This window comes from Aspergillus heteromorphus, assembly GCF_003184545.1.
Source record: "Aspergillus heteromorphus CBS 117.55 chromosome Unknown BO70scaffold_1, whole genome shotgun sequence".
In the NCBI taxonomy this organism is placed as follows: domain Eukaryota; kingdom Fungi; phylum Ascomycota; class Eurotiomycetes; order Eurotiales; family Aspergillaceae; genus Aspergillus; species Aspergillus heteromorphus.
This window is the reverse complement of record NW_020290406.1, coordinates 2559834-2587076: the sequence shown is the minus strand read 5'-3', so window position 1 is coordinate 2587076 and position 27243 is coordinate 2559834. Positions and strand designations below refer to the sequence as shown.

At 53.9% G+C, this 27243-nt stretch overlaps 7 protein-coding genes across 7 annotated transcripts; 3 read left to right on the top strand and 4 right to left on the bottom strand.

Annotated features, from left to right (window-relative positions):
* Positions 1 to 511: 511 nt before the first annotated feature.
* Positions 512 to 2691, bottom strand: BO70DRAFT_403171 (lysophospholipase Plb3; the record flags this gene model as incomplete). Its single annotated transcript, XM_025547031.1, has 3 exons — positions 512 to 532; positions 798 to 2530; positions 2634 to 2691. 3 exons carry the CDS (start codon positions 2689 to 2691, stop codon positions 512 to 514), a joined length of 1812 nt encoding a protein of 603 aa, XP_025404564.1.
* Positions 2692 to 5165: 2474 nt separating this feature from the next.
* On the bottom strand, positions 5166 to 7172 carry BO70DRAFT_357958 (Zn(II)2Cys6 transcription factor). Its single transcript, XM_025542173.1, has 4 exons — positions 6929 to 7172; positions 6198 to 6878; positions 6010 to 6147; positions 5166 to 5962 (listed from the first exon to the last, which is right to left on the bottom strand). The coding sequence occupies exons 1-4, from the start codon at positions 6986 to 6988 to the stop codon at positions 5216 to 5218; spliced, it is 1626 nt and encodes a 541-aa protein (XP_025404563.1). The 5' UTR covers positions 6989 to 7172; the 3' UTR covers positions 5166 to 5215.
* A 249-nt stretch (positions 7173 to 7421) lies between these two features.
* On the bottom strand, positions 7422 to 10575 carry BO70DRAFT_328214 (DUF3433 domain-containing protein). Its single transcript, XM_025540731.1, has 2 exons — positions 10428 to 10575; positions 7422 to 10308 (listed from the first exon to the last, which is right to left on the bottom strand). Exons 1-2 carry the CDS (start codon positions 10471 to 10473, stop codon positions 7853 to 7855), a joined length of 2502 nt encoding a protein of 833 aa, XP_025404562.1. The 5' UTR covers positions 10474 to 10575; the 3' UTR covers positions 7422 to 7852.
* An 844-nt stretch (positions 10576 to 11419) lies between these two features.
* Positions 11420 to 13803, bottom strand: BO70DRAFT_376423 (glycoside hydrolase family 55 protein; the record flags this gene model as incomplete). The annotated part of the gene is made up of 5 exons (XM_025545128.1): positions 11420 to 12206; positions 12269 to 12742; positions 12799 to 13164; positions 13215 to 13633; positions 13689 to 13803. The coding sequence occupies 5 exons, from the start codon at positions 13801 to 13803 to the stop codon at positions 11451 to 11453; spliced, it is 2130 nt and encodes a 709-aa protein (XP_025404561.1). The 3' UTR covers positions 11420 to 11450.
* A 2942-nt stretch (positions 13804 to 16745) lies between these two features.
* Positions 16746 to 18895, top strand: BO70DRAFT_306495 (ferric reductase family protein; the record flags this gene model as incomplete). The annotated part of the gene is made up of 2 exons (XM_025540041.1): positions 16746 to 16951; positions 17092 to 18895. 2 exons carry the CDS (start codon positions 16746 to 16748, stop codon positions 18779 to 18781), a joined length of 1896 nt encoding a protein of 631 aa, XP_025404560.1. The 3' UTR covers positions 18782 to 18895.
* A 2552-nt stretch (positions 18896 to 21447) lies between these two features.
* Positions 21448 to 23634, top strand: BO70DRAFT_392200 (putative pH signal transduction protein PalI; the record flags this gene model as incomplete). Its single annotated transcript, XM_025546268.1, has 3 exons — positions 21448 to 21637; positions 21725 to 22967; positions 23022 to 23634. The coding sequence occupies 3 exons, from the start codon at positions 21448 to 21450 to the stop codon at positions 23632 to 23634; spliced, it is 2046 nt and encodes a 681-aa protein (XP_025404559.1).
* A 1892-nt stretch (positions 23635 to 25526) lies between these two features.
* Positions 25527 to 26496, top strand: BO70DRAFT_367825 (YoaK family protein; the record flags this gene model as incomplete). The annotated part of the gene is made up of 2 exons (XM_025544591.1): positions 25527 to 25830; positions 25886 to 26496. 2 exons carry the CDS (start codon positions 25527 to 25529, stop codon positions 26494 to 26496), a joined length of 915 nt encoding a protein of 304 aa, XP_025404558.1.
* Positions 26497 to 27243: the final 747 nt, after the last annotated feature.

The window sequence follows — 27243 nt, the reverse complement described above, 5'->3', positions numbered from 1 at the left end:
TTTATATATTCATATTCATATTCATATTCATATCCATCCATTTACTCCGTGTTTTTCGCGATTACCTTGATGATAATCCGACAATCTGACAATCATAATTGCTTTAGAACCCCAGGGCAATGATCTCGTTCTCGTTCTTTTCGCAAGTCCCATTGCGGTAACTATACACACTAGGTTCCTGGTTGCTTTGTACTTTACTCCTGCTGGGTCCTTCTGGCGTCGGCTTTGCGAATGGATTATTTATGATCATCCAGTTGGTGGTTGCGGAGGATATTGTTTGTGTGTGCGCTGGTCGGCCGGCCCAGTTGGCGTTCTTAACTGGTTTCGGGAGTGCTGCAGGAGACAGACAGACAGCCGTTGTGGATTGTTTCCTGGCTGGGTTGGCTGGCTGGCTGTGCTTTTCTCGGGTTCGGGTTAGTGAAATCATACAATCATGAAATTGTATGTTGGTTTTAGAGAGTCCATCCTTCTGCTTCTTGATCTGTCTCCTTTTTTAATTCTTGAGGTCGGCTCATAGTACTCTGTAACCACCCTGTGAACAGCAGCACATTGTAAATCATTCATTAGCTGAATCATTTCAACCATGAAATCCTCTCTCTAAATAAATTCACTGCCTTTGTCATTCCATCTATCTTGAAAGCCTACATCACTACAATCCCAACCCCACAGCAAACCCCGCCGCTACCATCACCCACACTCCCTCCCCCACTCCTCTCCATCCTCTCCATCCTCTCCATCCTCTCCATCCTCTCCATCCTCTCCATCCTCTCCATCCTCTCCATCCTCTTCGTCCTCACCAACGGCTCAGGGTCATAATATGCGGGAGTGGAACTATTCCTCGTCCCATCCCAACAAAACCTCTCAAAGCACCGCACACAAACCCCCGGCACGGGCGTCCCCGTCCTCTCCAACGACCGACTCAACACCGCACACCCCACACAAGCAGGCCAATCCTCCGACAACGGGCCCCGTGACAGATTCCCCATCGTGACAACCTCGTACCCGTTCGTGATCATGGCGTCTCTCTCCGAAATCGCGTATTTCATCTGGAACGTGGACGTGTTCGAGTACGTCGAGTAGGGGTAGTTGGGGAGGTAGACGATCAAGGGCGCAGGCCCGGTGGTGATGTTGGAGCTGTTGCAGCCAAAGAAGGTGGGGCGGGAGTTGAGGCCGAGATTCAGGAAGGTGTTTTTGTCGGGGATGCTGGGGAAGGGGGTCCTCTTGGCGATGCCCGAGGCGTTGAGGCTGCGTTCGTAGGTGGCGATGAGGGGGCTGCCGTTCGGCCAGTTGTTGGGGGTGCTGGCGGAGGAGTCGACGGCGAAGATGACGTCGATTTTGCGGAGGGGTTGGATGAGGGGGTGTAGGGGCAGGTTTTGGTTGTCTTCGCCGCCGTCGACGATATTCAGGTCGGGGGTTTCGGCGTACGCGGCGGTGGCGTTGCGGTAGGCGTGGAAGGGGTTGGGTGAGTAGATGGCGATGTCACTGTTGTGGGCGCCGAGGCATTCGAGGATCTCCGCCAGGATCGTTTTAAGAGTCGGGGGTAGGGAGGTCCCGTTGAGTTGGAGGATGAATTGGTTGAAGAGGCTGGAAGATGTCCCCATTACGAAGCCGGCGTTGTCGAAGCCGCGCATGCAGGCTTGGTTGAGTGGGATGGAGCCGTCGGAGAAGTAGGAGCCGAGGTATTCGAGCGGTGCGAAGCCGTAGATCGAGGGATCGAAGCTGCCGAACTCCCAGGGGTTGAATTCGTAGACGGTTGAGTTGCTCCCGACGAGGGTTTCGCCGGGGTTGCGGCCGTCGGCGACGAGCAGAGGGAGCGGCATCTTTCCGTCCTGGAAGTCGGAGGTCCGCGCGATGGACGACCAGGTGTAGCTGGGCCCGCCTTGGGTCGCGTTGACGAGTTGGTATGAGAGCGCGCGGCCCCAGTAGTCAGTCAGGGAGATGTTGAAGCCGGCGGCTTTCTTGCCTGCCACGGCCTTGGCCAGATCGCGGTAGTATTGGACGGTGTCCCAGCTTTGGAGTCCCTCGAGCTTGGGGCCCTTCATGATGGAGTGCTGAAACTGCCAGACCTGGCCTTCTCGGTAGGTTTGGAGGTCCGAGATGGTGGTGAAGTTGTTCAGGTAGATGGATCCCACGAGCCAGCCTCCGCCTGAGAGACCGGAGAGGTAGGTGGCTGACTGCAGCAGACCACCCAGATGGCCGGGCTGGTTCGCGTCCTTGGTGCGACTGTCGAATGCTTTGAGGGCACCTCCGCCGGTTGTCAACGATCTGTAGCCACCTCCCGACACCGCGATGCCAACATTGGGTATGTTGGAGATGTTGGATGCGTGGTCGGTGAGGTAGGACACCGCGTCGAAGGCGCCCATGTCGATATGGCGGAAGAAGTCTTTCATGGACGGGATAGTCTGTTGGCGACGTACTTCAAGCCATGCTCTTTCGTTCGGGGATAGGGATGAGGCGCTTCGTATCGTGGGTCTGCTCGCGGGACAGGTGACGCTGGTGGGAGTATACCCTTGAGGGGCATTGGGAAGGGCTCGTGAGATCCTCGCAGGGGTGAAATCGTACGTAGGGACAGCGACTCGTAGCAGCAGAGCATCATCAGCAGGTATGGCTACTCAGGAAGGGACTGGACATACCCGAGACAAATCCCAGACTCAGGACAGCCACCGGAACAACAACTGTGACCAGCTTCATGGCTGCGTTGGAATTGACGACATACGCCGGGAATGTCGAAGATGATGTGATCTTAGGGACGCCCGGGTCGAGCGGGACTTTATAGGAGAGCCACGACAGTGTCACCGCGCCGAAACAGAGATTTTCCCATAACACGAAACTCGACAGGCTGAGGAGAGCATCGCTGGCACCAGTGGCAGGCTAAGAGGCATGGCGCAGAAGCCCAGTCCTCAGCGGTGGTGCCTGCTATACCCATGGCCTTTGTGCATAGTACCCTTGTTTGTGCCACACGGCATAGTGATGGTATGATGTTTAGGGTCTACTTACTGTCCGAGACCCTCAGATGGAATGTTGGTTAGATATTACTTTTTGTAAGGAGAATAGGGACTCGATGGAGGTGAGGATGAAGACTTTTGAAGAATACATGGAACGCTATTAGCCTGTTGACTCAGCCCTACGATTGGCAGTGTTCCCATTGGTGTTCCAAGTGAGGAAGCTACCCAAGTCGGAAACGGATTCCGCCAGAAGTCATTCGCTGGCTTTCTTTGATTCTGGGCACCAGATCCGGTTGCCTGTATACAATCTGCAACAGTAGAAATCGAATGACGCTTATACAGCCCAATCTGAGCGATCAAAGGTCATGAGCACCCAGGTTCATGTATCAAAAGCCAAGACTTCCCTATAAGGCTGAGGCGGACCCCCCAGACTCCAGATCAGGGAACATCCCGATGATACGGGGCTAATAATATCTCTTCATCAATGGTGATACGGGGCTATTTATGATGATGTTTCGCGGCAGACTGACATGTGACGGAACAGTCAATGGGCAGTTCTACTGCGCCAAGTGCGGCGTCGTAGCTGGGGCCTGATGGTTTCTGCTTGAACAGAGGAGTATGGAAGGTCTGGGTAAAAGCTGTTACCCAGTATTGTATGAGTAGTAAGAAGAGAAGTTTGAGAGCCCTGCTTCCGACAGCTGTAGCTACGGACAGCCATTTTCAGACAGTAATTCTACCAGTTGCACTTTCTGAGCTTGAGGAAACCATGTAGAGCACTGAGTAATAGAAATAGTGTATGTATGTAAGTATGTGCTCCCCTTTATCTAGAGGATAGTGCACTGTTCATCGCCACCAGCACATGCATCCAATAACACAACCATAGCCATAACCATCCATCCATCCGTCCGTCCGTCCATAAAACCGCATAAAGAGTAGAGTAGGGTATCCAAAACAATCACAACCAACACCTCACCACGGACGCACAATCAACCAAGCCCCAGGATCAAATCAAATCAAATCATCTCCCCTTCCCCTCCATATTCTCGCTCACACTCGCACTCCCCTCCCCCCTCTCCTTCAGCTTCTCCCTCTCCAACTCCTTCGAAAACTTCTCCCCGAGAACCTTCTCCACCCACCCCTCGACCTCCTTCTCCAACTCCCTATCCCTCTCCGTGACCACCGCCCCCTCCTCCACCATCCCCTTCCGCACATACCGCCTCATATCCTCCACGCCATTGATATCGAGCGCGTACAGCGCACCCCCCGTGCTCATCATCGTAAACGACAACACGTTGATCGTCGCGAGGTTCAGCGCCTCCAGCGCCTCCGCGCCCCCGTTCCCGGGCACTTTGTGGTACACGCTGCTCGTGTAGAAGGGCGGGATGCACGCGCGGAGTTTGCGCGCTGTGGCGCGTCGTGTGCTCCATACGCTGAAGGTGAAGAAGGCGAGGCCGCCGAAGAGGAGCTTTAGGTTCGTTTTGGGGGTCCAGAGGGTGGGGAGGAGGGGGGGTTGAATTCGGAGGAGGGCGGGCGGGCCGGGCTTGCATTTGGGGTGGTGGTAGTGGTGGTAGGGGGTTGGTTGGTGGGCGGTGAGGGGGAGGGGGAGGAGGGGGTTGTTGGGTTGAGGCCGGGGAGGAGGAGGAGAATAGCGACGAGAACAGCATCTTCGCGGTTGGTGTGGTGGTGAGGTTGAGGTTGAGGTCGGCGGTTTGGTTTGGTTTGGTTTGGCTGCGGTCGAGTCTCGTAGGAACACGGCGGAATTACCGTGTTAAGTATTATGGTTGTGGGTTGTGAAAAATGAGAAACCGGACGGGAGCTTCACGGGCTGTCCAGGTCCCAGCAATGGAAGGTGATGGCTCGGAGTGGAACTCGGATCGATCGTGATGTTGACTCAAGTCGAGAGATTCTGCGGAGAAGATGACCAATCGGGGAGGTCGACGTCATGTGACCCCGGATGTCCCGATTGGTACATATGGGTGGAACTTGAATATGACGGTCGGTTGTTTTCCGGGGATTATATTGCAAGGGTATGTGAATTGAATAGAGTCTTAGTGCAATTTAACTTTGGCATATAGGGACATCTCATCATTTGGCTGTCAGACAGCCTACAATACTGCAAAACGGTGATATACGGAGTTGTACATATATGACTAATCAATCCACACACATAAACTATGTGCATAATTAACACCACGCACGCCTCCGCAACAATAATTGAGTCGAGGATTATTATATACTAGATCTATTCTATACCATATCATTCCATAAAATCACATTGCCCCCTGCCCAAACGTGTATATCTTCAACACGCGCTCCTTCTGCTCCTCGACCCAGGCATCAATTCCCTCATCCAGACGCAGCAACTGCAAATTAGACAAATGCGAGGCCACCAGCCACCCGCCGATAAGACTAGCCGTCTGGTGATGCGACTGCGTGGCCTTCCAGTTGTCCGTCGCCGGGTACTCGACTTTCAGGGGACTCATGTGGACGGACGTCGTCTGGCTGCCGAGGATGTACGGCACGGTGGCGCAAATATCGAGTGCGAGGCCGTGCATCAGGGACATGGTGGATTGGATCTGGTCGGCTGAGGTGCCTGGTAGGTGTTGCAGGCAGTGCAGGATGATATTCTGCATGACGAGCCGGGAGTCGCGGTAGAAGTTCCATGTGCCGGCGACCCAGAGGTCGGAGTAGCAGTCGCATCGATTTTTGTACATCCCCGCTTGGCGGACGGACGGGGGGATTGTGGTGGCAGGGACAGGTTTCCAGTGTGCTGGGAGGGCGTGTTTCCAGGCGACCAGGTTGTTATCGAGACATAGGGCCCGGGTTAGAAGATCTTCGACGTCGGATGTGTCGTGCTCTGGGACCAGGTTGAAGCGGTCCCAGGCTTGTCGGAGGTTGACTAGATCGGCGGTTGCTGCGAGGAGTTGGGCTGATGCGGACTGAGGCGCGGTCGGGGATGTGGGCCACACGTGAGGTGCCTGCATGGAGGGATACGGGAGACCTTTGGTTGATTTGAGCTAAAAAAGTTAGTCTCTGCCATCAGAATCCAGGGATGGAGACATACAAGGTGGGTGTGGACAGCATTTTCCAGGATAAGGGATATGATTGACCGCTGATGGGGGCTGCGACTATTCACCAAGGCAAGCGCACCTCGCAGATGCGTTGTCGTCGCATGTCTCTTTTCTTTCAACGCGCAGAATTCCTAAAGAACACTAATCAGCCCCGACTAGAAGACATGACCATTAAGCCCACCTCATAGGTAGAAAGTAAAAGAACGGCAATGAGAATGTCATCCAGATTCTGACTGACGTCCCCCTGCAACGCCTTTCTGATTTTGGAGATCGTGTGCCCAACCAGGCGCTCTGACGATCGAAGAAATGATCGATTTCCCGTCCAGGCGCCCACAGAAAAATAAGACACTGCTAGAGTGCCGGCGTGAACATGGGACCCGGGTTGAGAATTGGAGAACACCTGCGGCAGTAGGTCCATGAACCCGCGCAGGATTAGCGGATCTCGAGGACTATAGATATATGAGTTGAAGAACATCGAAGTCACGGTGACCTCCATAGGGAGAAACAAGCTGGCAGGAACCGAGGGCTGCATTAGTGCTGCAGAATTAGGGATAATCGGAGTAGGGTTTCCCCCGGAAAAAGCAATGTTTGATACTAGCGTTCCTGCTGATACTGGCGCTGCTGCTGATCCTGGAGTTGATGTTGATTCTGATGTAGATGTTGATGCTGGCGTTGGCGGCAAGACCTGAGGCGTCTGCACTTCTGGCTGGGGATTCGAGGTTTTACTAGGGGTAGAGGCGTCTCTCTTCTTCCGATTGAAAGCTACATTGTTCCTCAACATGACATCCAGCGGATGGGGGTATCCGGGACATGATCGGCCGGTCCGGACGCATGCTTTGCAGTGGGGACGGGTTTCATCGCACTGCATGATCAGTTGAGGTTAACAGTGCTTGGTGTGGGGTGTGGGCATACCTTGATACGCCTCTTCCGGCAGTTCTGACAGCCGGTGCTCGGCTTCCCGCAGTATACCATGGTGGATGTGTCTTAATTTCGCGGCACGGACAACATCGGTCTCATCATTAATGTACGCGGGTGTGTTCGAACTGTGGTTCCATGCAGATCCGCCTAGACTGTGTCCTATCCTGCCCATAGCTTGGAGGTTGTTCTCCAGGGTGCTGGCTGCCCAGTACGTCAAGTTGCATGGATAGATGCGTGAGGCAACTTCAGGCTCTTAAGACGTGGCCGGCGGAAAGGCACAAAATGGGTAGGTAGCCTTATGTTTAGTTATCGCCCACGTGATGTGAGTCAGCAGCATAACCCAGCATAACAGAGGAATAGCATAGCCGAGCAAAGGCATCGGCATAACTAAGCATAAGCGTTAGCATGATGATCATCTGCACCAACCTAGGCGCCAACACCAGCATAAGCCAAGAAGGATACCAAACAGGAACCAGAACAAGAGTTTCTCAGTTCAAAGGGCAAATTGCCATCAAGGGATAGTACTATCGAGGATATCTAGGTACAAAAAGCAAGCCAACCAAATCAAATCATAACGCTCATAAGTCCCGCCATGGCTGACCACCACATGAGATCATTGACACATAAAAGCAAAAAAGACAGGAAAGAAGCAACAGAAAAGAGCACGGAAAAAGGTAGACAGGTCGTCGAGTCATAAATACATCAGTATATCACATTATCATTAATAGTCCCGTTCTCAGGCACAACAAGGACATGCATGCAACTTGTTCGGTCGTTGTTCGTGAATGTTCATCGCTGGTCATAACGCACAGTAAATCATATGCAAGAACGGAATCGCTTGTGGGATAGCTAGTCGCACGCTGATAGCGGCAGTCCACATCATCGTACAAGTTCCCCACTATAGGAGAAATATCGTCGCTACTTCATCGACCCCGTGGTGATCAGCATATCGGCCCGGCCGGGTCGGTCGAATCGATCAATGCCGAGGTGCTCTTTTCCATCTCGCCCGACGTAGATCCCGAAGCCGTACATGGAATGCTCGCGGTCCCCGGGGGGTGCGACGACCAGTCGTGTAACGAGATCAGTCTTGCTCCTTGGCTCCCGCAGGATTTTGTCGGCGAGTAGTGGACTCTGGTAGAGGAAGCTCATCTGATCGGCCAGGGTGCTGATGTCGTGGGGAAAATGACGGCAGCGGCGAGGCCAGATGCACAGGAAGGACACTGTGTATAGCGCGCAAAAAGCCACGATGGCATAGAAAGCAGGCATCAGCGCCGAGATCCGGATGGCGTCGTCGGATTGATGGTACAGAGCAATGAACACGCCTCCGGCTAGAATGGGAAGCGCGGCGGACACGGTGCTCATCAGCGAGATCCAGGCCACTTTGTAATGCTTGTTCAGGACTGCCAGGATGGTCACCTGGAAAGGAAGACAGGACGGATACGACAATAGCAGACTGTGCTCCGCTCTAGCGCCGTCCGTGGCAGCCAAGGCTGCGAAGGGCTGCAGCGCACGGAAATAGACGTCAATTGGCTGCCACGCGAGGAACAGGAAATTTCCAATCAAGGCCGGAACAAAACTGTAGCAGAAGTTGGACGAAGAGAAGGCCCCTGTCGAGGGCAGGGTTGGAAGACGTGGAGGAAATCCGCCTTTGATCGCGTCATGAAGGAAGCTGACCAGCACAAACGCGATAAACAGGGCACTAACAATGACCGTCCATACCACCACCCAGCCGTCCCTTAGGAACCATGGGATCCAGCGGTATCTAATACCCGGCGAGTACAAGTGTTGATAGTACTCTTCCTTTTCTGCAAGGTTGTGCTGTTCAACGTCGAATGACACTCTTGACAGGCCGTGCGACTGCATTTGAAGATTCTTTTCCCGGCGATGCAGAGACGGTGTCCGGACCGGTGCCTCAGCTTCACCAATGCCGTAGAAAATGTCTGCTCGGTTGGAGAGCTGCCAGTATCCCAGCCGAAGGACTCGCGGGTCGAGAGACTCCGCCACTTCGGGCAAAGTCTCCGACTGCTCAAAGTCGTGCAGGATGTTCGACCGCTGAATAACCGAAACCAGGTCCGCCAGGCTCACGGGATCCCACATCAACCCCGACCAGGTACGTACAAACCGGAACATGAGCAAGAGCAGTCCAATGGTCAAAAGCGCGTATATAGCCACAAGCGTCCAGCCAACCGCCTGGACGGAAGACCACCGCCATGTCCCCTGGCCATCTATCAAGTACCATTTTGCCTGGAAAAGACAGCTCAACAGGGGTAGTGTAATCAGGTTCGAGAGCCAGATGGTAAATAGCGAGAATCCAACAATGGTTTCTCCGTGCCGGAAATGGGAGAGATCTGGCGCAAGGAAGTTTCGCGATAGAATGGGCAAGCCCTGCATAACGTGGTCGAAAGGCCGTTCTGACGCCATGATGCAGAACGGCATGATCCGGTACACGGCTGCTTGAATGACAAAGGTCCAAAGAGTGATGACCACACCCAGAATCTGGGGAAGAAACTGCATCACAAAATAGTGCGAACCCCCGAGTCCAGTATAATCCCAGATCCCCTGGTGTCGCTGTGACCAAACGTTGCAGAACGAAATCCCAGCGATCATAAGCAAGCAGCATACGATAAACGCAGCCAGTGCCCATGTTCGCAGCACAACCGGCACGAAGTCTAACGGCGGGTACAGCAGACTGTCTGCCGGGGGTTCCACCGCGACAAACGACTCTGGGTCTACCGAGTTCTGGGGCGGCCTGTCTATCGAGGTTATCGAAAGATTCCGCGGATGCGTCTGATCCCGCTGCTGTCCCGATGGCCCTGCCGGCGATCCCGGGGAGCGAATGAAGCATCCCAATTCTTCGTCCCAAAGCAGTGGCTCCAAGGGACTGTCATTGCTGACGACGGAGCTTCGCCTCCTCGGACCCGCGACCTCCTCATCGCGTGTGAGCTGACTGATGGCGAAATGAATGTACGGCGAATCATCCATCCCCGGAGTTGTTGGGCGTCCCGCATAGCTGTCACGGGGGCCTTGACGACTGGTGGTATCGGACATGGGGCTGGCTAAGTCGTCGTCGTCGGTCTCTTGCACGGTCCGGATGGTGTGGGAGACAGGAGTGGTGAAATTCCGATTCTCGCTCGAGGTGACCAGAGAATGTTCCGATCGGCCAGCCACCGGCGGGGCGAGATGCGTGCGCGAGATGCCAGGGGACGGAGTCGGCGACGCAGGGTGCGAGTTCGGAGTCGCATACCGCGCGATGGTGATGCGGCTGCCACTCTCTCGGGATCTCGCACTGGAGGACTGGCTTGGGAAGGAGTAGTAGTCGTCCGAGGCGGCGACGGACTGCTGGTCCTGCGAAAGAAAGAGCTGTGGCCTGCTTGCTGTGAGGGGTCAGTGAATGATGGGCGATGGGCCCGTCCGATTTCGAAAGCATGTCGGACGGTGCTCCGTGCTGCAGCCACGGGGGGGGTGTTTGCTGCTGAGTGCTGATGGGACTTACAGCTGACAGTTCTCAGACTGACGTTTCCCGAGCCCGGAGCGAGCATGGCGGTCGAGATCAACCGATGAATGTACCGGTACGCGGTGCGCAGCTCAGATTGACTTGCAGAATGAAGTATCCGAGGGACATTCCCCAGGTGCAGGTCCACAACCCGGGCAGGAAGTAATAAGATGCAATTGCGTGGAAGCGAGAAGCAAGGGAGAGGCGTGGAGTTGGGCTGCCATGGTGACTAGTCACTGGGGGGAGGTTGGTGATGGTGTCTTGCCCGTCCCAGCCTCCTCGGCCCAGCCACCGGGCCCGACAGGGAAAGGGCCGATCGAGCAGGCCGGGCATTGGTAGGTACCTACCTGGCGATCGTCGACCTGGCCCTCGCCGATTGGAGCAGGGGTGAGACGGGAGTGTTGGCGAGGGAGCTAAGAGTGTGACACGGAGGATGGTAGGTCGATAAAGACGGGTTGTGCTGGGCGTGGATGATGGGTGGGATGAGTGGATGAGTGGACTGTGGACTGTGGACTGTGGACTGTGGACTGTGGATGGCGGACGGTCGAATTGGGTCGATCCGCACTGACTGGGTTGCGGCCCGATCCACTTGCGGCCGAAGCTTCCCCTTCCGTTTCCCCCTCTCCTCTCTATCGGTTCCTGATGGGGTCGTTATTTTATCGTATCTGAATATGGTGGCCGCTGCATTAACAAGTCCACTGTTAGATCCTTTGTTCCTGTTTACCCTTTCGCCATAGTGGAGTGTGTGACAAAGTGATCAGCAGGTGCGGAGTGCGGTACGGTGTACTATATATTTGCCAGCATCTTTCAATCTGAGTGAGGACCGAAACTACTACTGTACCTCCACACAATAATTTGTAAAAGACATCATCTTAATCTTATTAATTGCCTGTGAGATTCTCAGTCTAGCATATATAGAGATACAAACCATCACACTGCTATAAATAGGAGAGAAAAAAAAAAAAAAAAAAAAAAAGACAAGATATGTACGGGGGATTCCTTGCTTGGTTATTCTGCATCCCACTATGAATCATATAGATACGCCGCCAGCACACCTCCCCATCCGCCGGCATTGTCGCTCTGCCGCGCGATGGGCTTGGTGCCTTCAATCGCCATATTTGTTGTACTCTTGGTGTTGGTGCCATACATATACACAGAGGTTGAGTTTCGCACCTGGATGGCGTTCGTCTGGCAATCACCATCACAGTTGCCGCCGTTGTTGAAGAACACCCAGTTGCAGCCCCCGTAAAGGAACAGGTCGGATGAGCCGTGGATCCGCTCGAACAGCGCCATGCGACACTTGCTGTCATCAGCTTCGCAGTAGCTATAGTCCGGGTCGCTGCTGGTCAGGTAGTCGTCCCACGGGGCGGGGTTGAGAGCACTGCTCCCCTGGCCCTGCCAGTATGGAGACTCGCTTTGCTGCATCGCGGTGAAGACGTTGCGGGCGTACTCGAAGTTGTACTGGTAAAGGGTGTTGTGTTCGAATCCGGTGCCGATCAGCCAGGTCGCGGCGGTGCCTTCGATGAGAATCCCGCGCCCCGTGGAGATGGTTTGCGGGTTGTTTCCGTCCAGGTCGTGGTCGGCCGTCCATCCCCACATGTTTTCAATGTAGGCAGACGATGTCGTCGTCAGGTGCAGAAGTCCCCACGCGGCCTTGCAGTCATTCGCGTTGTTGGTACACTTGCTCTCGACCTTGCTGCCCACCGCACCGCCAATCCGGAAATGCGTGTTCCAGAAACCGACATCGCCGGGAGACTTCGCAGCGATATTAATCTCGACCTGGTTGTCACTGGGTTAGTCATGCCAGGGAATGTAGTTTCGGGTCAAATGACCGTGCTTACCAGCTTACAGCCCGGAAGTACATCCGCAACGGTAAAGACCAGATCACTGACTTGCGCAACCCCGACATCGCCGGGGTATCCAACCCGAAACATGGAGCGCGGCGAGGACTCATCGGCGAAGTTGCTACCGACGGCACTGATAGTCGAGGCGTACGCATCGCCAATAATGCGCGTGTTGGCCGGCACGAAAATGGTGTCCGTGACTAGGTATGTACCCGCAGGGAAATAGAAGACCGTACAGTCGCGGTTGCTGGACAGGATGTCGTTTATGTTTCTGGTGTCGTCCGTCTGGCCATCACCCAAAACCGGCTTCCCAGGGACATTTTTGATGTTGAGAATCTGACCGACGTCGTATTCCTTGTATGTCGGCGGCGCCATGGTAAAGTAATTCTTTCCGGACAACAAGGGAGGGGTCCGCGCCGTCGTCACGATCCGCCCTTGCTCAGGCTGAAATTGATTGTCTCCGGGGGTGTACTGACTGGTATCAGCTCAACTATCCCTTAGAATGCTAGCGGCTGGCATTTACTCACCACATGCCCGTGCACCCAGGTGTCTGGCATGTTTCCACTGAGGATAGCATTTCCGCCGACGCTGACTGTGGGTCCAGAATTCAGGATATTATCCAGGACGATCGAATTCCCCGCCGTGTTCGAGCTGTGGGTCGAGATGAGAGTGTTCATCCCGACACCGGTGGTATCAATCACCGTCAAAGACCCAGATGTGCCCTGGGCGTCGATTCCCAAGTTACCCTGCTCGAACTGACACCCCAAGAACACGATATCAGTTCCCCCGGCAATCACACCGGTCGTTGTGCCCATGAATTTCAGGTTCTTAAAAACCCACTGCTGGCCACTCAATTTCATTCCAACCGATCCGCCACTGAACCAGAGGTCATTCTGCATCCGGTTAGCATATGGTCTACGATGAGTTTCATGAGCCAACATACCAAAATCAAATTACTGTTATAGTCGTACTGCGTGGTCAACCCGACATGAGATGAGCCCCGAGGCATGTTAAACCCGACATTTGTGAGCTGGGTGGCCTGGCTGACGGTCCAGTCTAGGAGAGTGATGGCCTTGTTCGGATCCACATTGTTCGACTCGAGCACGATATTCTTCATCCCTATATAGAAGTTGATTGTGCCGCCGTAGTTGGGATCTTTGGCATAGATCATATGATCGTCTGCGAAATCGTACTCCGCCTTCAGAGTCGGGGGGTTTGTCGGATCACCAACCAACACGGTACCGACATAGAACTGCAGGGAGTGTTTCAGCAGGTAAGTTCCTTCTGGTAGATAGACGATCGCGGGCTGTCCGGTGGTTCCCATTGAGTGGGAGCTACGGTCAGGTCCATTCGATGGCCCCGCTATGATGGTTCCGATTAGTAGGTGCACGTTCAGAAGTGTTCCACTCGGCCATACCTGTGATGGCTGCCTGGATGGCAGCAGACGCATCCATGGATCCAGTGTTGTCCGCGCCAAAGTCCTTCACCACGTTGCGGAAGACATTGTAGTTGTCCTTAAATCCCGATTCCATAAATGAAGATTGCCCATTATGTTTGATCTGCTCGTACCAGTACCCAGGAGTGGTCTGCGAGGACGAGCACTGCGATTCCGGCGAAAATGACTGATGAACGGCAGGAGGTTGAACACGAGACAGCCACGGTTGGGCGGTCTGGTTTTGAATGACATAGGGAATGCCCCTGCTTCTGTTAACTAGCTGGACCTCCTGTAGTAGAGAGTGTAAACCCACGAAGGACGAGGGGCATAGGTCACTGGAGGAAAGTATTGGACCTGCGAGGGCCTAGTTTGATTCCTCGGGGTCGATGAGTTCGTCCATCCGCCATGCGGAACAGCCCATGCTTGAGAAAGGAGAGACAAGATCGATAGACCAAGAAAAACGAATGTGAGGTGCGCCATATTATCAACACCGGTATTATCAATTCATACAATGTAGAAAAAAGAGCGTGAAGAAACCCAATCCCTCCAATAAAATTAACCAATCCACTGAGTACCTACCTCGACCGTGTACTGCTTCAGGTATACGGGACGGACTCAGACTGGGCCTAAACGAGGGAAAATATTAGGGGGCCCGGGTTGTCGTACAAGTTCATGATCGCAGCCACCTGGAGACGGAGCTGGCTAGGCTTAAATTGATCTTCCATTGTTTGTGTGTTGCACGGATTGCACATACTTGGGCTTGGGCTAGAGCCGTCGCCCTACCCGCATACCTGAGAACTCACCAGGACTCTAGGGATTTGGACCAAACAGGAGAGGGCGTCGAGTCCCTGACAAATAGGCCTCCCTAGTGTGTGTTTTCTTTTTTCCATTTCCATTTCCCTTTCGGTTTCCACCAAGTTAAACTTTACTCCTTTCCGCCTGCCATCTGATCAGTCATTCGGGTCGTGTTCGCGGTTCCCTGTGGTCAACTTGGTGCAGTTTGCAGTCAAACTACGGCGTAAGGCATTTCACTATTATCCGGAATGTATAGAAAGACGGGGAGCAAATATGAACAGCTTAAGTCGAATTTAGGAATTGAGGCCAGAGACGCCTACTTAGTAGTATAGTACCAGGCAGCCAATGCAGCCAAGTCTGTGAAGTCGGAAGCAGGGCGGAGGATAATCTGCCAACCCTCTGCATACCGCGGGCTGCATGCCATCCCCGCCAGGGTGCAGGTAAACAATCAAGAACTCCTTCCGCGGGTATTCACGTGTGCATGCCATCGCCCATCCCCTCCTCGACCAACCATCGCAGGTTGCTGGTTTCCTTGTATCTTCTTCCACCAGCTCGACATTGTCCTTCTCCTTTTTGGTAATCCGACTCTCCTTTCCAGCGTTTATGCTCCTGTCGGTGTTCCGGCGCGGTATCCAAACTCAAGTCCTTTCTTCAGCGTGTGTCTCGGGGATGAACTATCCATGGCCCGCGACTCGTAGTTCATTCACATTATGTACTCGAACTCTAATGGCAGAATGTCAGACACGCAGTGACACACAACTATGAGAGGGCTTGGTGGTAAGACCTGCGAATGTTCCCGGCGCCGCCTATCCCAAAGCCAATGTAGCGTTCACGGCGTGATGGCTTCGAATGCCGTGCACCTGTGGCTGGCTCCCATGACTCCTCGAGAGAAGGTCTGCTGGACAGGAGCAGAGCGTGTTGCTCATCGTTTGGAGGGGACCGGGCTTTAAGCCATGTCCCTTTCCAAAAGCCAAGCATACCGCTCAGGTTGCAGAATATCTGGATGATGAGAAACTTGCTGAAGGATGGGGTGTTGGATCGTGCTGGAAAACGATTCACTTTCGACAGTGGGTTTGCTTCGAATTTTACTGTCGCGTCCGGTGTTCTTTATATACCAGCGACCCTTTGATTAGGCACGGCACTGGCCAAAATAGGTGCCCCTCCCCGAAGCAACCAGGAACGCGACGAGGCATTCTCAAAAATGGGCGCGACCCCGAGATATGACATGTCACTTTTGAGGAAGCTCTGGACCGACCTCCGTGGCATTTCTAGCCCCGTATTCTATGAATAAACCATTAGAGTTTTCACGCTATCACACTGGGAATTGGAGAGACGATGGCTGTTTTTTTCAAGCGTGATCGACACATTATCCTCCGCTGGCGAGGGGGAAGTTGACGTTCTGGGCCCGGGGGAGGGGTTGGATTACTCTCCAGGAAATGGCCATTCATACTCCGTACAGAGAGATCTATCACCTGGATACTAAATTAGACACGGAACACTCTTACCAGGACAGATTGCTTCAACGCAGAACATCGATACCTGGTCGTGTTGTGATCCGGCGATGCCTCTGTTCTAGTATCCGATCTGATATCGCACTGTACAAACCAGTTGTGCGATTTCAAGGGTTCTCATTGGTAATTGGGAACTTCCTCGGAGGCCAACAGTTCTTCTTGACCTGAGATCCACCTGACTTCGGAAGCTCGGAAACGAGACGGAACTCTCCAATCGCGCCAGGCAAGTTGCAAACAGAAGACACGGGCCTCGGGAAAAGATGGTGTGCGCCTGGGGTAAGCACACAAGCCTTCCAGTTCAGAACATGACCATTACATAGCCATTATTATCGTTGCCGCGTTGCCATGTTGGGCCTCCAGTCACTGCCGGGCCATGCGGGTGGGGCCTTTGCATCCGAAAAGCCGACGGAACTGGCCTGATCATTCACCCTGAGCAGATTTCTCCGCCTCGCAGTGGTCCATCCAGTCTACCACAGATCATGCAGATGAAAGATAGCGCACTCGGCTACAGCGATTGTCCGTCCGACAACAGGCTCAGCAGCAGTCGCATGGGGCATCATAGGGCCGAAACGGCGCCGTGAGCAGATTATTACGATATAGGCGTGGGGAGAACCGGCGCTAGACAGGCCAAGCTCCCCACTCAACATCGGTGATATAAGAGGATGGATCCCTGCATGGCAAGAGGGGCACCGTCGAGATCTGTCGTCGCTCGGGGGTCGTCTGTTCGCACAAGATGCAGATGGAGGGCATGGATGGTGGGACCTACTATGGTCTGTTGAACGCCTCTGATTTCGACTTCAACAATTCCACCCAGGTGCAGAGTTTTCTTCACGACCTCAAGCATCTGGAGTATCTTCCCATCCTGGGAGCCCGCTACGCAAGATACTTCTGGTACGGCATTATCGTGGTGGTTGGACTCACTGCGATCGTCAACCGGACGTGGTCGATAGTTCGAAGCACGAGGTAAATGGGCCCGGTCTGTTCAATTTGATCATAATGCTTACAGTTTTGCCCCCCAAAAGGCTTCGTACACTGAGGCCAAGCAATCCGTATCTGGGGAAATTATATTCAATTTCAAGTACCCTTTTCGCCACCTCCACAGCGCTGGTGAGAGAGCCGTCGTATCTCCAGTGGACACCGCGCGCCCTGTCACCATGGCTCAAAGTCCCTCCGTTTGGGCCAATCTACATCATCCTCGCATACTTCGCATTCATCCTCGCATTGCAGTTCATTGACAACGACATCCCAGATGCAGGCCACTGGCAGTTTCTGGGCGACCGTGCTGGGTGGCTTGCAGCTGCACAGGTTCCACTGCTTGTCGCCCTCGCAGGGAAACGAAATTTTATCGGCATGCTGTGTGGCATCCCATACATACGACTGAACATCTACCACCGCTGGGTGTCGCGAGGTCTGCTTCTGCTCTCCACCTTTCACTTTGCTTTCCAGAACCACGGCTGGGACCTCTACAACATCAGCAAGCTCGAATGGACCACAGACGACTGTCCCACGAAAGGCATTGCCGCGTACGCCTTCATCCTCTGGATGAACCTGACCACCTTGGCGCCATTCCGCCACATGTGCTATGAGTTCTTCGTCGTACAGCACATCATCACCTTTTTCGGGTTCATCATCTCCCTATCCTACCATCTGGACCTGGGCCCGGCCCCCATCGCTCAACGATACATTTGGGCCAGCGTCGGAATCTACATCGCCGCTTCACTCCTACGCTTCATCCTCTACCTCTACAGCAACGTCCGGCCCGCGCACGCCACCCTAGAAGCCGTCGAAGGCGGAGCGACCAAAGTCCGAATCACCTCCAAGCAGATCCAGCACTGGACCCCAGGCGCGCACATCCTCCTATCTCTCCCACGCGTCGGATTCCAGCTATCGCACCCTGCGACCATCCTATCCACCCCATCATCCCACTCCGGCGACCTAATCCTCATCCTAAAAGCCCAAAAGGGGTTCACCAAAAAGCTCAACAACACCGCACATGCCATCTCAACTTCATCAACGAAAAAAGACCCCGAGTCTCCAGGAAACCACCGCGCGTACCTCGCTTTAGTCGACGGACCTTACGCAACCTCATCCCCAGACTTCACCACCTTCGACTCCGTGCTTTTCATCGCCGGTGGCACCGGTGTAACCTTCACTCTCGCCCACCTCCTCGACGTCGCACACCGTTCCACAGCCGACGGCACTTCCCCCCTCCCCCTCCTCCGTAAAATATCCTTCATCTGGGTCGTCAAAGGCCGACAATGGCTATCATGGATCACGGAAGAGTTGCAATCCGCGATTCAGAAGCTCAAAGCAACGAACATCGAGCTCCAAGTTAAGGTCTTCATCACCTGCGACGCCGAATGGTTCGAGGAGACCACCCCGGACGAAAAGCAGGGCGGTTGTTGCTGTACAGAGAACTGCATGTGCTGTGATGGCGATGGCGATGGCGATGGTGACAGTGACAGTGACAGTGACAAGATCACAAGCATCGTCCCCGCAGATCCTTTACCAAACGTTCGTCCCACGAAAGACACCTCTTTTCTTCTGGACACCGCCAGGATCAGCTTTCAGCAGGGAAGACCTTCGTTCGACGATTACATTGAAGACGCCGTCTTGCAGGCCGGAGGCGAGATCGCCGTCGCGGCCTGTGGACCCATCGGACTGACGGTTGCTGTCAGGCAGTCTGTCGTGAAGATCTCGGATCGGCTGGGCGTGTGTAAGGGGTCGGGTCTCCCGGGTGTCTTTTTGCATGTGGAAAATTCTTACTAATTGACTGGCTGGCTGGCGGAATGACTGGCTGGGCTGTTGTCGTCGTGGAGTGTGTATATAAACTGCGGACCTACCTAGAGCGACATGCGGACATGTATATATACTAGTTACCTACAGCGTACTGAGTACAACGTGAACAAACCCTACAAACTATTAATAGTAATAACCTAATGAATTCACCACAGATCAAAGTAACAATAAGAACGAACTATCTAACAACTGAACCCCTGTTTGAAATATTATTCTTAACACCCCACCCCTCTCTTTCCCTCCCCTCCAGTCTCCACAGCAGAGCAGAACGGGAAGGGTGAAAAAGCAAAAGACAGGAAACAGGTCTAAAACACCACCCGCGTTTGACATCCATCCACGCGCACTCTCACTCACTCGCTGATCCCCCTCCCGCAGCGGCAGACAGGTCGAGTTTCATCCAGCTTCAGGGGTAAGACTTTTCGCCCTGCAGGACGGACGATCTAGATAGCCCCCTTCCCCTCCCCTGCGACCTGCGATCTATCTAGTACTTAGCTCACGCCTCCCTACCTATGTAGTTATCTTACTTTTTGTTGTCCCATTCTTTCCAATGCGCGGAAGCTCTCAGCCCAGGAAAACCAGAACTCTATCGCGCGCGATCGCTTATCTATTTGAGTATCTGTCATGATGACTTGTGCACTGGCCTAGTCTTATAGTAGATATCATTCTCTGTGGCTAGATAGGTATAACTAGTATCTACTAAGAGGTGCAGTAGTAGCCAGTTCATGGTCATCCCTGCGCTGGGGGACGCTGGTTGGTCCCTGGCTTTGCGACGGGCCAATGCCGTGTCTGGGGCAGAAATATACTCCACTCTGGGTTTCGGAGCTCCGTTGGTGCTAGATAGATGATTACTATCTATCTAGATCCCTGCTGTGTTAGTTGGGTTGGAATATGAATGGGATTAACTACTATAGATAGATAGTAAACTACCGTGGCGTATCTTTATAGTTGAGCACGGTCGGATGCATTCTAGATAGGTAGAAGTAGGGGCTGACTCGAGTGATAGAAGGGGGAAACGACGGTCGTGTGGTGCCGTTTTATATGGGTGGTTGAGGGAGTTCGCGAAACTAGAAGATCTGGAGCGTTGTGGTAATATATTTTGTTGTCCTTTGTTGGTAATTTCCACCCGCCGGGTAGACACCGATGGAATTGAGTTGCTGACAGTGGGAATGGAACAGCGAAGCTAAGCGAAAGGATCAAAAGCAGTTGTTTGCCCTGATCTGTGGTCGAGCATACAATCTCCCAGCCCTCTGGCGTTATCGGCTGATAGTGTCGGGAGAAAACACCCCGACTTGCTCTGCCGTGGATGTATAGTACTATGTGGTGGCTCCGTTAAATTTTCGATCGTTGGTGCTAACTTCTGTGGGTATGATTCGGCAACCCGTGTCCTCCTGGCTCCCTGCTAGGCTGTTACCCGCACTGGCTCGATTATAAACTCCAGTCGGCCCCTTGGCTAAAACGCCCGCGGTGGTACGAGTTGATTATTGGGGCCTTAGGAGGACCACATTCGCTCCTGGGCTGGTTGGCGTTTTGGTTTGTTTGCACGCCGTCCATGGAGATTGCGTTGCGGGTGTCCGCTCGTTACGTATTGTACCCGGGTTGTTGGAGATTGCAGGTGAAGGGTCTTCCATAGTTCTATTATTAGTCGTAGCTCCTCTGTAGTTCATAGCCAATTTCCTTTTCGCAGGATAGGTGGTTCGTCCGGGCTTGAGATGTCAATTCGGTCACCTCGACTCGTGGCGCGTGGGAATCGGCCCCATCATCGTTATCTGCGGTTCGGCGAATCAGGAGGGGCCCTTGCGTGGGACAGGGGGCATTGCTTGCTGCGGTATCTGGAGTGGTGGTGGATGCGGATGGGCTTAGCCACGATAGGAGACCGAGGCGCGGGACGGGCTGTCGCAGGCAGAGGAGTTGAGGATGAGCATCGCAGACGATCAGGGATGGGATTGACTGGGATTGACTGGGATTGAATGGGATTGAATGCAAAGGAGGAACCATTGGACTAGGGAGAGGATGCAGATGGCAGTCACACTGAGTGAGTAACTAAGTACTATTGGAGTACCGGGTTGCAGTTGCACAGTGGCGGCGATGACTAAGAAACCCCGTCGCCTTCCTCCGCCAACCCCATCCGGGCCATATTCCGGGCATTCACCATCACTCCATCTCTCGCTCTCCCTCCCACTCCTCACTCCCTCACTCACTTCCTCAACCCAGTCGCTCTTTCAGTCCTTCCCCCTCACCTGGATTCATCCAGTGCTATTTTCTTCCAAATGCAGCTGCCTTAATTATCCTTCTCCCGCTCCTAGATAGTTTGTTAGATCTTAGGGCTGCTTCCCAGGCTGCGCCTCTCCCTCCCCGTCCATTCCTGTGCCGTCACTACTTACTGTCGCGATCGCGGATTCCCTGCTCTCTCCCCTCGCCCTCCGGAGGAATACAACACAGCACAGCACAACCCCAAGACTTTGCGGTGTCGCAGTCAATGATACGACGAGCACTGCCCGTACTGTTGTGGTCCTGCTGCTAGTTTGATCCGTCCAACGCCTTTGTCTGGGCGCCGTTTTCCGTCCCCAACACCGCTACTGATTCCCCGCCCACGTCTTTATCGCGGCGACAGCGCCGCTCCGCTCTCTTGAGTCGCCATGCTGCTCAAACCCGCCACCCCCCTCACCATCCTCCTCCTCATTGCCTTCGCTCTGCTCCTTATTTCGGTCATCTCCACCCCTATCATCAAGGGTATTCCGCTCGCAACTTATGAAAATGTCGATTATGGTGTCTTTGGTTACTGCAAGGGTGATGTATGCACCAATATCCATGTCGGTTACGCCAACGGTATGTCGCCGCCCCCTTGTTTCTTATCGTCGTTGTCTCGCCCGATAGTACTTCTCGGGATTTGACGTATGGCTGACTCCCTATCAGATGATATGACATCAGAAGGCAACGAATTCAATCTTCCTCCGAGTACGCGAAGATCCCTTTCGGCCATTCTCATCGTCCATCCCGTCGCGGCGTTTCTCACACTCATCTGCCTCTGCTTGGCGGCAGCGGCTCATTTCCATGCCCCGTCACACTCGCCCCGCTATTTGCTGGCGTTGTTGATCCTACTGCTCCCGACTTTGCTCGTATCGCTGCTGGCGTTCCTGGTGGATATCCTGTTGTTTGTGCCGCACATGGCATGGGCCGGATGGATTGTGCTGGTCGCGACCATCATCCTAGTCACTTGCGGTGTTGTCACTTGTGCGATGCGCCGGACTCTTGTCAGTCGCAAGGCAAGGAAGAAGCGCATCGCAGAAAATGCCGAGATGAGCGGGGAGAATTTCTACAACCGCCAGAACGCAGCGGCAGCGGCAGCAGGGCTGAACAACACCGCACCGATGCACGGGGATACCAAGGAACCCGTAGTCACTGGATTCTCCCCTGCCTCCGATACCGGACCCACGTTTGCTACATTCCGTACGCCTACGCATGACAGCGATGATGATCGCACTCCTCTGAACTCCCGGAACCCTCCTAGCGATCACCCATTACCAGACAACCAGTATACTCGCGCGCACGGCGATGTAGTGGCTTACAATGCTCCACCAGAGGATACAGACATATCTCCAGTTGCTCCCACCCCTGGTCCGAGAATGCGCAACCAATATTCCGACGGCAGTATGGGCTCACGGAGAGGACCGCCGCCACCAGGTGGTGCCCCGCGGGGACGAGGCTACCCACCACGAGGGGGATATGGGCGTGGAGCGCCTTACGGAGGGCCTGGATCTCGGGGACCCCCTCCGGGTATGAATGGAGGCCCAGGCCCAATGGGTCCCATGCGCGGTGGCCATCCCGGCGCGATGGGTCGCGGCGGTTACCGAGGACCCCTTCCTGGCGGCTATGTTCCTGGACCGCGACCAACCCCGCCGCCGGAAGATGAGTACGAATTTCGCCGTGCCTCGCCCGTAGACATTGCTCGACAGCCATCTCCCGGGCCAATTGGAATGGCCATGTCTCCAGACAACGGGTCGCCGATTGGACAGGCCATTGAAATGCAGCCACAGCCGCGACGGGTGGGCTCTGCCGATCCAGAGGCGCATGATGTGATTCTCGAGCCCCTGCCCCATGCCGTATCTGCAGATGGCTATCCCGAGCCTATCAGTCCTACGAGTCTCTACAGCCGGACGTGAGCCATGTCTCTTTTCCTTTCTCCCCGTCGGTGAAGGCTAATGATTCCTAGGTCCTATGTTCCGGCGCGCGCCGGATGGGCTCCCGATGCACCTCCTGTCGGTCACACACCTTCCCCCGTGCATGCGTATGGGGCACCTCCCGTCGGTCATACACCCTCCCCCGTGCATGCGTATGGGGCACCTCCCGTCGGTCATACACCCTCCCCCGTGCATGCGTATGGGGCACCTCCCGTCGGTCATACACCCTCCCCCGTACATGCATATGGAGGGGCGGCACGGCGACATGTGCGGACCCCCTCGACGGATTACTTCGAAGATGCAGACCCTCGGTTTGCAATTCCAAATGAGTCATCGGCGGGCAACCCGCGGTTGCCGGCCGTTTTGACACCTGGTACTGGTGAGAAGAAACCGGTGGAGGTTCCGGTCCAAGTGCCTAGCTCACCGACTACTAGCGAAGTAAGCCACTTCACATCGATCTCGGAGCGGCCCATCAACCCTCGCTGGCGCCCGCCTCCCATGCCAAACCAGCGGAAGCAGGACGTTCTGTTGGAGAACAACCCGGACTTTGACCTGCGCGCTGGCACGCGGGGAGGGGCTGCCGGCGTGGGCAGTCGGATGCCACCAATGTCGATACCCCGAGATACGGCAAGATACCCGATATGAACATAATCATAATTATGCTCCCAATACATTGATGTGAATGTCATCAAAAGTGGGTGGGATTGCGAGGAGTTCAGGAGTTTAATGAAGTGGGATTCGTCGAATTGTTTGCGTTTTTATGTGTCATGTTTGCGCACCATGACACTGCATATATGCGCATTTGTCTGTTGCATCGATCCGTGTACATGAGCCTGGGAAGATGCAGCTGTTCACTCTGGCCTATCTTCTTTGATACTGGCTGAGTTGTCGTTAGTTATGATCGTTATGTTAGTCCGATAGGCATGATTATTATGTTCTCAGCTGTCTGCTTGCACTAAGCCTATCGATATGCTTTACGGAGTATACAATCGTGCGCCTCAGTAAGCCTCTAGGCTCTCGACCCATACTGGTCATGTGAAGTTGGCCGTGATACGCAGTAGTCCTGATGATTAATCCGGCAGCGGAAAGAAGGACAGCCGGCAGGTTGCAACACCTTGCAGGACCCGCCAATTCTGACAACCACCACGGTTTGAAAACCCAAGCCATAGCGAATCTATCAGAGCATCGCTATGTCGGAGTGTTCTTTCAATACAGACGAAGTGGATTGGACAAGCAGATCAATGTCACCCACGATGCCAGCGTCCAGCCCTCGATACTTACGGTATAGTCAGGTCTGGACTACGCCGCATTCCATTCCTACTGCGGTCAAGAACTCCCCAAATAAGCCGGGATAGCTCTGATATGGCGGCCAATAGGCAATGGGATATCGTTGTGGATTGCAGGTAAAGCTCCCGTCTCTTCATCGATGAGACCTTGCCTGCAAAGGCGAAAGAAAATGGCACGCGATACGAGGTGATCATGGTTGCCTGTTGGGCGACATGTCCTTTATCCACCAAAGCGTCATTGATTTGTTTATACCTGGTCAGGCATGACGCACTGTGATAAGAGCTACCTCTAAGAACGCGCCTCATCACTCAGTACAGGCGATCCGCCCAGTCCAGCCAGACGAACTCAGACGCCTCCTTCCGCCCAAGAGGCGCCAAGTACTCTTGGAATTCCGCCCAGCGTGGCTCAGCGGTGAAGGAACCCAAGGTTCGTCAGGATCGACCGTTCCTCTGGCAGTTCGTAGCAGAAGCGGCACATGGCAACGGATAGCTATCCTGCGACTCCGTATTGCGGACGACGACACTGGAGCGTGTCTACTGTCGTGTCTGCCAAGCAATCGGTATCAATACGAGTATCCCCAGCCACTGTTTCATGTTGCGGCTGATGCGAGCACTCTAACAGGACGAGGATTTTCGTCTCCCGACTTCAGATGACGCCTTCCACTGTCTCCGCGCACGACAATGAGGATCTACCCGGGAGAGATCGTCTCCGCCAAGATCCCACACACGAAGAGCCTCGGGACGCTTGGCGTATTCCGACCGACGGGAAACATGAGCCTTTGCCGCGTTGTGGCTATGGTCGGAACCAGATTCGCACTACGCGCCAAGAGGATGCCAAGATGGTGTTGCTGGGAAGCCATGCGATATATCCAATATGGGATGGAATCCATCGCAGACATGTCGTCTGATGCAATCGGATGCGGTATATTGTTCCCGATCCATGTGGATCTCAGGGATGAGGCTAGTATGGGATGGATATCAGGCTGACATTGGAAACACGCAGCGGTGTATCGACGACATGCGTGTGGCAGACATGCGTTGCGTCAAGAAGAAATATCAGGACGTAAAGTTTCAATGGCTGATCAAACGCCTTGGCGTGGAGGATAACGTGGATGGATGGTCTTGATAGAGATGCCTAGCTGAAGTCTGCCACATATAGATCCGCGATCCGGCTCATTGCGTGAAAGATTGATGCATTACTTCCATCGCATCTCCATCGGTTGCCTCTATACCAATTATATTCGGTCCACCATGAGTCAGTATACTCCCGAGGATATCCAGGCAGTGCCTGCGCCCAGACTGGACAATCAAGGACACATCCAATTTGCTGAAGACAAAAATGGATTCTGGTCCTCAGGAAACAGCACCAATGTATCCGTCTCTGCGAATCCATCCTTCGAGGAAACAACTGCGTATGCAAGATTCGTCCGACACTTCCGCGCAGAGATCGACATCGCATATGCGGATCTGATCCTGATAGTGTGTGGCTTTGTCAGTGGGCTAGTTGACGGACTCTCATTCAACGCATGGGGAAGCTTCGCCAGCATGCAATCAGGTAGAGTAACCCCAGCTCCCAACTAATCCCGATAACAAGAGCTAACAAAACCCAGGCAACACAATCTTCATAGCCCTCGGAGTCTCCTCCCAACCCAGATACCCAGCCTACCTCTGGGCCAAGTCGCTCATCGCGCTCTGCACCTTTCTAATCAGCAACATCCTCTTCATCAAAGTATCCCGCCTCCTCGGCCCCCGTCGCCGCTCAACCATGATCCTCTCCTTCGCCATCCAAGCCATCTGCCTCCTAATTGCCGCCATCCTCGTCGAAGCGCAAATCATCTTCCCAAGACCAGAAGACCCCCGGGCCCCGATCCAATGGATGCAGATCGTCCCCATCTCGCTCATCGCGTTCCAAGCAGGAGGGCAGATCTGCGCATCACGCATCCTCGCCTACGACGAGATCCCCACCGTCGTGCTCACAGCCCTGCTGTGTGACCTGCTCGTCGACCCAGACGTGCTGGCGAAGAAGAACCCGAAGAGAAATCGACGCATCGGCGCTTTTTTGGCCCTGTTTTTTGGTGCAATGACCGCCGGGGGGTTATCGAAGGTGGCTAGTCTGGCGAGTAGTTTGTGGTTTGCTTTTGCGTTGAAGTTGGCGATTACGGTGGAATGGGTGTTTTGGAGAGCTGTGCGGGAGCGGAAAGAGAGTGGGAGTATTGTTTGATTCGGGCTTGTGGGGGTTGCTGCTCTTCTACTCTACCTTTTCGTCTTGTTGGCCGTGTCAGTCCCAGATCCATGTGGCTCTTCCTTCTTCTTCTTCTTCTTATATGTGCTATGACCCGGCTATGAAACTCTCTTCCAGCTTTGCTTTACTCCTTTTGTTAATATGCAACCGGAATACAAATTGTGATCTCTGGGCATACCCATCCTAATATAAGTACTTACCTTCTCCACGCCAACTCTCCATTCCCGATGCAACCAACCCCTTCAACCGCCATTCCCTACTTCTACCAACCTAAATTGCACCCATGGAGTGGAATCCACCCAAGATCTGAACTTCCAGGCTAGCTAGACAGTTTCACATCCCCATACTCCAAACCTCCCCTACTTGCTACATCGAAATTCCGATACCTGTCACGTGATACCAACAACCCTGAAGAATCCGGCCGACCGAGCATCCCACCCTAAGCTATCCCCGAAGCGTGCACTAGAGCAAAGATGAAGAGGGATATAATTGCCAGGGGGGTACCATAAACACAAAGTTTAAAAATATAGGCGACGGGCTTCTTAGCGGGTGTTCAAGACCAGCGTGGCTGGTATGTGATGTTCTCGTTGAACAAACATTCTCGGAGGGGTATTATTATGGGCGGGCGAGTGTTCCAACTCTGCTATGTAAGTCTGAGGTGTACTTAGTTATGGGGAATAACGCACCTCTTGAACAGATACTCTGGTGTGGGTAGTATGTTGAGTG